The 10,072-nt window shown below is 41.8% G+C and overlaps 1 protein-coding gene across 5 annotated transcripts in view; it reads left to right on the top strand.

Annotated features, from left to right (window-relative positions):
* The window catches only part of DNAH5 (dynein axonemal heavy chain 5), a 259,439-nt gene that overhangs the window by 175,226 nt on the left and 74,141 nt on the right, over positions 1 to 10,072 (top strand). For all 5 annotated transcript variants that reach the window (XM_081825908.1, XM_081825907.1, XM_081825906.1 and 2 more), the window contains exons 52-53: positions 1,383 to 1,555; positions 6,188 to 6,318. In XM_081825908.1, the coding sequence (XP_081682034.1) occupies positions 1,383 to 1,555; positions 6,188 to 6,318 (304 nt within the window). The remainder of the gene's footprint in view (positions 1 to 1,382; positions 1,556 to 6,187; positions 6,319 to 10,072) is intronic.

Genomic DNA, 10,072 nt, shown 5'->3' with positions numbered 1-10,072 from the left:
CTTATTCGCTTTTCTGCCTCAGTTACCCTAGCTGTTAGATTATCTAGATTGGATTGGATCTCATCGATAGCATTTTTAAGTTCTGCCAATTCACCTTTTATTTCTGCCCTTAGAGACTCTATGTTGCCATTAATTGATTTCTCCATTCTAGCCATTGTCTTCACAATTGCTAGCCTGAATTCCATCTCCGACATCTTGGTTATATCTGCATCCATTTGTAAATCTGCAGCATAAGTCATAACCTCTGAGTATTTTCTATTTTGGGAGCTCCTCCTCCTAGTCATTCTGTTGATGGGTGTTTGAGGGAATGTATAGAGTCCAAATTATTGACCAAAACGCAAGCAAGATGCACTTGTTTTCTTGGGACCTTAGGGTTGCTGGCCTCTTGTTTTCCCAGCCTGCCATGCTGTTACTCAGCGGGAGGGACCTGCCGCGCTGTTACTCAGGCAACCCTGTTTGGGCGGAGTTGCCCTGCGCCCCTCTGATGGGGGATGGGCTCAGCGGGAATCAGTTTTTGGGGCTTTTGTTCTCTGGTGGCTTTTCCTGGTGGCTTTCCGCGTCTCTTCCGCGAGTCAGAGCAGAAGAGACCATTTCCAACTCTCTGCCTCAGAGCAGAGAGACCTCAGTCTGTTCTTCAGTGAGCTCTCCAGGCCACACTGTCTCCGTTTCTGTCCGTGCTGCTATAAACTGCAGCGGCCTGGGTTGTGCGCCCCTCCGCAGCGCTCCCAGTCCTGCCTCCAGGTCGGGGCACGTCTCTGCCCTTTGTGCTTCTAAAACCGCCAGCTGCTCCCAGTTTGTGCGCTTGCGACCCTGCCGCTCCGGGTTTCCGTCCTGGGGGCTGCAGTTCGCAGGCGCGACCCCGCCGCTCCGGGTTTCCACCCCAGGTGCTGCCCTGGAGTCCTTTCCCCGCCGCTACTGGTCTGCGAGTCTGTGCCCCATCCCCAGAGTGCGAGGCTGTCGCTCACAGGCGGTGTGGGATCCCCACGGCCAGGCACCCTCCCGCTGCCGATTATCCTCAGATATCTGCCCACGGAATCACGGCTCCCTGCTTCGTACCTCAAAACCAACCACCTGCAATATTCTGTTTGTAGAGATCCAGATCTTCTTACATCTCAGGCTGGTTTTGTGGGTGCTCAGAGTGGTCTGGTAGATATCCAGCTCAATTCTGGGGACCCGTTGAAATAGGGTCCCCTACTCCTCTGCCATCTTTCCCCCGATCTATTGCTTTCTTTTCTTTTCTAAAAATATATAATATGGCATTTGGATGAAAATCGGTATTATTGAGTGTGAAATTGTCGAGCTATGAGTGTATTAATTTAGGTTGAAGGAACTAGTAAAGCCCAGTGATATGAAGAAAACAAATTCTTTTTCCCTAATACCAGGTGAAACACCTGAGGAGGCTGATGCTGAAATGCCCAAAATTTATGAGCCAATTGAATCTTTCGATCACCTAAAGGAGCGCTTGAATATGTTCCTGCAGCTGTATAATGAGAGCATCCGTGGCACTGGCATGGATTTGGTGTTCTTCGAGGACTCCATGGTTCACTTAGTCAAGGTCAGTGGCCATACCCTGTGACACCTCCCCAGAGTGATGGACGCTTGGCTTCACACTAGAATTTTTTCCCTCCTCTTTCGTTTTCATCTCCTGGAAGAATATTCAGTTTGAAAATAAACTCAATGCCATATTCCAATTTAATTTCTAAACTGAATGCAACATGTCACACCTATAGGCTGAAAATCAGCTGAAATATCAGAGCATGGATACTTCAAATGTGTGATATAATTTTATTCAGTGTTGCTATATGGCTTCCAGCTCAGTGTTTTCACCACATAGAATGAATGTGGTTGACATCTGAGTTCAAAGCACAGTCAAAAAGTCTGCTTATTTTTTTGCATTATGCAAAAGAGAGCAGTAAAAAATAGTGCATAAACTTTGAAGACACTATGCTCAGTGAAAGAAACCAGTCACAAAAGGATAAATACTGTTATGATTCCACTTATTGGAGGTACTTAGTATAGTCAAAATCATAGAGACAGCAAGTAGAATAGTGATTGCCAGGGGCTTGGGGGTAGGGAGAATGCAGAGTGTTTAATGGTACAGAGTTTCATTTTTGCAAGATGAAAAGAGTTTTGGAGATAGTTGTTGGTCGCACAAAAATATAAATGTACTTAATGCCATTGAACTATGTGCTTAATAGTTAAGACGGTAAATTTTATGTTATATATATTTCACCACAGTTAGAAATGATAATTAAAAAAGAATGCATAAACAATTTTGAGCTGGATGAAAATTCTCTTAGAATTAAATCCACCAGGAAAGTACATTTTCCTTTCTACTTTGTCACAGGCGTCATTCCAGTATCTATTCATAGGAGAGTTGACTCTCAAAGGTTGGAAGTAAAATATATTATTTATTCGATAACTTATGTGATCTAATTTCTCTGTGGTGGAAGATAATGCCATTTTAAATATGTTGTTGATATTCTCACTCTGTTGATGTCAGTTACTTTTTCAGACTACATCCTTTTAGTTAGAAAGAGGATAGCTCGAGGCTGTATTCCATTACTTAGGTTAAACCATAAGGAAAAATCTCATAATTATAAATTGTCACCTCTGATAATTACTGAATCTAGAGTTCATCTAGTTGACCCTCCCTTTGAAAGTAGAAGAGGGTGGGGAAGGCTGGAGTATGTCAGGGAGGAGGAGGAAGACAGAGTGGCCATTTTAGGTTGAGTGTCCCCCACCTGAGGGCATATAGCTTGGACATTCTGAATTCTCAGAGTCTGAGACATCTGTACTGAATTGTGAGCAAAAATGTCCTTCCAAATATAAATAATGACAGCAATTCTGTCATACTTACTGATTAAAAAGAAGAAGAATGAAAGAAAATAAATAATACCAAAGGCAACTTTATAACTAATGTCTTTTGGAGACAAAATCTGATATGCCTAGGATTTCCTAGGGCTCAGATTGAAGATGAGACTATTTGTGTAGGTCTTATGTTTGAGCTAGTTTTCTAGAACTCTCTCATTTCTATGTTTCATGCACAGACGATGAACGATGACCATTTCTTCACAATGTGGGGACTTGACATTTGAGGCTCGTGTGACTTAGCATAGGGTCTTTGACTATTTTCCCTCAATTTCCCTCTCAGCCTCTTGTGTCTGCTTTGGAATTGGCTGAAGAATTCGTGACTGGAGTTTTTGAGCTAAGATATAAGATATAAGCTAGGATATAAGATATCCTAGGCAGACCTTCTCTTCTACTCTCTTGCTTCCTGGGGACAGTACATCCAAACTGTGTTGTGTGGATGTGAACCTTGAAATGTGTGACTTAGTCATAAGACATGATAAAAGTCAAGAGACAGAATTAAGATGAAATTAAGATGAAAACTGCAGCAAAACAAGTTGTGATATGAGACCAGACGTATTTCTTGATTCCCTTCTTCATTAAGATAAAGATTTTCTTTCAAAACACAGAGAGTATCTCTGTGATAGTTCTTTTGCCTCTTTGGTAAAGAATCAGACCATGGTGTGTATGATTTCTCATGGTCTAACCCCTGCATAACACTCTAGCCTGTGGCTTGTGCTCTGCTTAGCATGTAATCCAGACAAATCAGCTACCCACGATGAAACATACCCTGCTTCCAGAGCACTTCACCCCTATGCCTTCCCAGCAAATGTTGCCTCATGTGGAATTTATTAATGTGTGTGTTTGTTTTCCCTTCTGGGCAATAAGCTCTGTGAGCGTGGGCATCCAATTTATTCACCTCCGTATTCACAGGATGGAGAATAGGCACACTTGAGATACTTGATAAATAGGTTTGGAATTTAACCCAGGGCCCAGTGTGGCCCAAAATTACCCTTTGCTGCCTCATCTCCTGATATTTCTGTACCTAGTACTGAAGTTACCCCTCTATAGGGATACCTCAGGCCTTTTGTTGACTCCGAGACTTCCTGCATCTCATTTCCTCTTTTTTTTTTTTTTTTAAAGATTTCATTTATTTATTTGACAGAGAGAGACACAGCGAGAGAGGGAACACAAGCAGGGGGAGTGGGAGAGGGAGAAGCAGGCTTCCCGTCTAGCAGAGAGCCTGATGCGGGGTTCGATCCCAGGACTCTGGGATCATGACCTGAGCCGAAGGCAGACACTTAACGACTGAGCCACCCAGGCACCCCTCATTTCCTCTTCTTAAAATGTAGCTCTGCTCCTGACTGGCATGTCCCCTTCTTTGTATGAGAGACTTTAGTTATCTTTCAAGATCCAGATCACACTCCAGCTCCACAACTAAGACTTGCCTCTACCCAGCAGCACTGTTTCCTTCACTACCATTCTTACCTGTTTCTGCATTCGCCATGGAATGTGTATCCCCACATTTCTGTTAATAGGTCTCTCTCCTCTGCTAGCATGTGAGCACCTGTGGGGCAGGATGGGCATTATTAATTTTTAAAATATTTGCTAAAGGGATTGAAAAATGAATATTTCTATCTCACAATCTGTGTAGAGTAAGACAAAAAAGTCCCATTTAAAGGTATTACTTGATTGTGTTTTCTCATTTAATTTCTATTTGTAATTAGACTATGAGTTTTTGAGTCTCTTTTAAACCCTTCTGCTTGCTTGTTCACGTCTATGTTCATTTGTAGTATATGGTTTGTTTACCATGTGCTAGAAACTAGGAACGGAAAATTTTAATATAAGACCTAGGCCTAGTTTCAGGAAAAGATGTTGGTGAACCTAATTAATTAACAACAATTATTTAAACCCTTAATATATTCACCAACACCAATGAAAGGAAATGGTTATGACAAAAACTGTGTATTTTGAAAAATGTTAACCAAGGAAAGACACCGAAGATTCTAGTGTGGTTTTCGGTAGCTCCTTACCTGCCATATCTGTGCCTCTTGAAGGAATATCAGGGAAATAATATGAATAGACATTGGCAAATCATTCTTGCCAGTACCATTCCTTCCCTGCCTACAACAACTTTGGAGAGAATCGTGGGCAGGGTGAGTAGGGGCCTGGAAAGATGGGTGTGTCCCTCACCTATTCTGAGGGCTCTCAGATCCACAGCAGAGACAAGAAAATGGTCTTCATTTCCCAGGCTCACACTAAATTGGGGGGAATAATCTAAAAGACAAGAGTAGTCCCAACACTTTATTATACCTCAATAAGAAGAAAACAAGAGTAGTCCCAACAGGGTAAGTATTGCCCCTGCCAGATGAGGTAATCCTGAGAAAGGATGTTTAGCAATACACTGGCAGGATAAGAGCCCAGGTCACCCCAGGAGGCTTCCACCAGCTGCAGAGAAGTGATCCTTCTCAGCCCTGTCTCACTCTCTGTTATTATTCTATAGAAAAGTGGGTATCACAGTAATTCCCCAGGCTCAAACTGCCATTAGGAGGGAAAGAGAAAGAGTTACCATACTCCATGGAGTATGGAGAAGAAAGCATCAAGGAGAATCCTACACTGAATCCCCTCTAGGTGGGTGTTGGAAGCCAGGTGGTAGAAGCAGTTCATCAATAACAATAAAGCTAAAGAAACATGGACTTCTACCACAAGGGGGACTTGAATTAGTCTGGGACTACTGACTGGCCCACCCATATTTACTTCTTGGTCGATTCCTTAGGTCTCACTGACTGTGCCAAATAATAGGAGGGTGTTTATGTTTGTTTTCTTCCTTCTGCTCCTCTTCCTCCTCCTCTTCTTTTTAAAAATTCCATCACCTGTACCACATTTTGGGAATTTCCTTCTCTTCGATTTAAACTCTCTGTCATTTTTCAAATGTAGAGGATATTCTAATCAACTGTGTGTTCTGTATTCCAAGGATACACATTGTCTTGAAATTTCAGTCTCTTTCCTGTCCCACTGCATTAGGTTGGGAGACTGAAAGGAAACCTCCGCATCCCCTTTATTTCTCTCCTTTAAAACCCAGAGCAGGCCATAGGGGTAGTTTGGGTTGACATTTCGGTACTGGTCTCTTCAATTTTCCCCAAAGCACCCCCCAACACACACCCTCTTCAAACATCATTCTCTTTCAGAAATACCCTCCTTCGTCCAGCCAGTGTATCTCTCCATGCTGATCCTGAGACACTTACGTCTTCCCAAATGCTTACAGTGCATAAATAGGAAAAAATGGAATATTTTCACATTGGACAATGATATGTGCCTTTTCTCTTCCATATTCTAGATCTCACGTGTCATTGGCACACCCCGGGGAAATGCCCTCCTGGTTGGAGTGGGGGGATCAGGAAAACAGAGCCTGACAAGGTTGGCTTCGTTCATTGCTGGCTATTCTTCCTTCCAGATCACTCTGACAAGGTAACACGCTTTCGCTTTAATTAACCTGAAGTGGATTTTGATAGCAGGTTTTCAGAGGCCACTTGAACTTAATGCATTTATATTATACATAAGGAATCAATCATTTCCTTCCTAAATGTAGACTTATCATCGTCCCCTTTCAACCTTTATTATAGATCAGGAAGTTTTCACATTAATAATTTGCTTTTGAAGTATTTCAGCCTCTTATAATAGTGAATAGCTGCCTCCCTGTTTTTATGTTATGCATGCCATGTGTATTCTATGTATTCCTCTTGGTGTATTTCAGAAGAAATTTATCCCTACTACATGTTAGTTCAGATTTCAAGAATGTTAATGAACTAGTAAAGTAGATGAAAACTTTATATTGATTAACTCATACATTTAGAAATATTTATGGAACACTGGCTATGTGTCAGGCACTGGCTAGGTGCTGGGGAGTTCATGCTGAGCAAGGTAAACCTGGCTTGTGTCATCACAGAGCTTCTAATAGTCAAGGGGGTCAGACAGTGGAGCAATTCATTCAGGAAGGTGTCATATGTAGGTGCTGTTTGCTGGAAGAAAATAAATGAAGACCAACCAGCTCCTGTTGTAACATGAGGGAGGGACTCCTAACCTAGTCTGGGGGATGGTCAGAAAAGGCTTCCTGGAGGAAAAGATGTTTAAACTGAGACCTGAGTACAAATAGGAATTATCTCAGAAAAGAGGTGAGGTGAAGAGTGTTCCAGGCAAAAGGGTCAGTACCTGTGAAGTCTCATTGAGGCCTGGAAGAAGTTCAATATGGCGGGTGGTGCAGCGTGAGATAGCAAGTGGGAAAGGAATAGAAATGGAGGTCTTTGAAGGTATGATAAGGAATTTGGACTTTATCCTAAAGCAACAGGAGACCATTAATGAATTACTGCTAGGGAGGGCCTGTGGGTTTGTATGTACAGAAAACGGATGGAAGGAGCTCAACGGAAACAGTTATAAGGCTGTCTCAGGGATCTAGGCAAGAGATGATGGGTCAGGAGTGGGAGCAGTGAGAATGGAGAAAAAAGGATAGACTCAGGATCACTGGAAAGTTGAACTTTTGGACTTGGTCCATCCTAGTTCTGGCTTGGGAAGCTGGCCGCCTGAAGCATACACTCATCAAGGTAGAGAACCCCGGGAGGGTCATCCTTGGTCATATATGTGTAGTGAGGGTGGAACTAGGAAGTGAAGAGTCAGCATGGAGAGATACGCAGGGGTGATTCAGAGGGGCTGAATAGAATTTCAGGATTAACCAAGATGAGAGGTAAGAGGCCAATTTGGGAACTTTAGTTGGGCTGAGAATTATTAGAGGTTAACTTGTAGGTGTGGGAGAAGGAAGTCTTGCCTGTTGGCCATGCTCTAGAGCTTTGGCTTGGCCCAGTTGGGCAAAGCATCCCTCCATCTCTTCCTGATGGAGGCCCATAGATACCTGCTAGGACAGCGATTGAAAATTATTAAATCTGGGTTTAAGATCCAGGTATTCGAGTTGTTGTCAGGCTTTTCATTTGGTCCGAATTATAGGCTTTTGCTTGGAGAGTAAATCCAAAAGGTTGCTGTTTGTTTTTCAAGTACTAGGACAGAGAGAAATAATTACCTTGTGTATAATTCTTCTAGTTTGTGGATAGCAGTAGAGTTAGGTAAAAGATAACTTATACAGGAAAGAGACTGGACTCTGAGATTTTTGTTCCTAATATTTTTATAAAGCCTTATAATTTTCTTTTCTTTTTTTTTTTTTTAAAGATTTTATTTATTTATTTGACAGAGAGACACAGTGAGAGAGGGAACACAAGCAGGGGGAGTGGGAGAGGGAGAAGCAGGCTTCCCGCCGAGCAGGGAGCCCGATGCAGGGCTCGATCCCGACTCTGGGATCATGACCTGAGCCGAAGGCAGACGCTTAACCGACTGAGCCACCCAGGCGCCCCTATAAAGCCTTATAATTTTCAAAGCACTTTTATATGCATAGGCTAGTTTGGTCTTCAAAGCAACTTTATCAGTTAGCAGGGCATATAATAATATTAGCCTATCTTACAGCTGAGACTATCACTTGTCTGAAATCCCAGATTTGCCTGGGAATTGACCACAGTATTTCTGGTTTCTGGTCTGGCTTGACTTTCACTCTACCATACTGCCTCAGGAAAAATGTCTTGCAGCTCCTCTCTCTGTGATCAGTTAGTTCCTCCATATGTCATAGTGGGAATGCTCCATTATGATGAAAAGGAAGGCCAAAGCCTTTGCCTTCTCACACCTTCAAGAGACCATCTTACTGCCCCAGCCTCTGCATAGCTATGTGGCCAAGATTCAGCAAGCAAGAGCCTCACATTTGGGAAGCACAGCCATGTGTTAGAGGGCTCAGGCCATTATTTGAGGCAGTGGGCCCTTGATCCAGGGGACTGGGCTGAAAGTTTTCCCAAGTCAGGAGAAGCTTTCTCTCTCTTTCTCTCTCCAGTGGAGGACTGCGTGTTTGAAATTCTTTTCTAATCTCTCAGATTGCACTTCTGCAGACATTTTCTTAAAATATTGATGTATCGTGGTGGGATTTCTGGTTCTAGGATTTAGGTTTTAGATGATCAAAAAGCACAGAACATAGAGTTAAATAGTAGCTTTAAAAAAAATCAGAAGGCCATTTGCTCTTGTGGTCTGAACTCTGAGTTTATTTAATAACATAAAATTCAAATGATAATTTAGTAAATCTGAATCTCCAGGATTGGAATATCTTTATTTTTACTTTTGGAGGTATTGGGCTACTCTGTTTTGGGAGATCTCTAATATTTCATGACTGCAGGCTGATTTCCACTAAAGGATTGCTTTTGTCAGTGAAAGAAGATTTAGAGTGGGATATTTCATGTTTTCAGCTGTTCTATTACAGGAGACTGATTGCTCAGAAGACTCTTTTACAGGGGACCCAAAGATGCAATGAAATAATTGTGTTGGGGGATGAGAGGGCACCATTTTTTTTAAAAGATTTCATTTCATTTTATTTTATTTTACTTTTTAAAAAAATTTTATTTTTAAGTAACCTCTATACCCAATGTGGGGCTCGAACTTAAAACCCTGAAATCTGGAGTCATATGCACTTCTGACTGAGCCATGCAGGCGTCCCAAGAGGGCATCATTTGAATTAGGGCATTTTCCTCAGCCTATATAATTAAAGCTTGAAATGATTTAATTTCGATTAATTTATGAGGTATCTTCTAAAATACCAATTGCAGGGACGCCTGGGTGGCTCAGTCATAAAGTGTCTGCCTTCAGCTCAGGTCATAATCCCAGGTCCTGAGATCGAGTCCTGCATTGGGCTCCCTGCTTAGCAGGGTGCCTGCTTCTGCCTGCCGCTCTCCCTGCTTGTGCTCATGCTCTGACAAATAAAAAAAAAATCTTAAAAAAAAATACCAATTACTGATGGGTGCGTAATAAACATTCCAATTTGACTTTTGTATTAGCCTTACCACCAAATATTTTCAAAATGAAGCATACCCATTTAGATGACATTTAGTTGTGGTAAAAATGATATTTTGGTTTCAGGTTGACTTTTCACTCTAGATTTTTATTTTGTGTGTAAAAAATTAATTATAATAGTTAATGAAATACGGAGTTTAAAAACCAGTTTCATATTTGCAGGTAAATATAATGTTACTTGACTTGATGTTAACTAGACTTATTATGGTGATCATTTTGCAATATATACAAGTATGGAAATATGTTGTGTACCTGAAACTAAGATAATGTTATATGTCAGTTATGCCTCAATGGA

This window comes from Leptonychotes weddellii, chromosome 7 (assembly GCF_054177405.1).
Source record: "Leptonychotes weddellii isolate Sample4059 chromosome 7, ASM5417740v2, whole genome shotgun sequence".
Taxonomy (NCBI): Eukaryota; Metazoa; Chordata; class Mammalia; order Carnivora; family Phocidae; genus Leptonychotes; species Leptonychotes weddellii.
The sequence above is the reverse complement of the archived record's forward strand: the minus strand, read 5'-3'. Positions and strand labels throughout refer to the sequence as shown.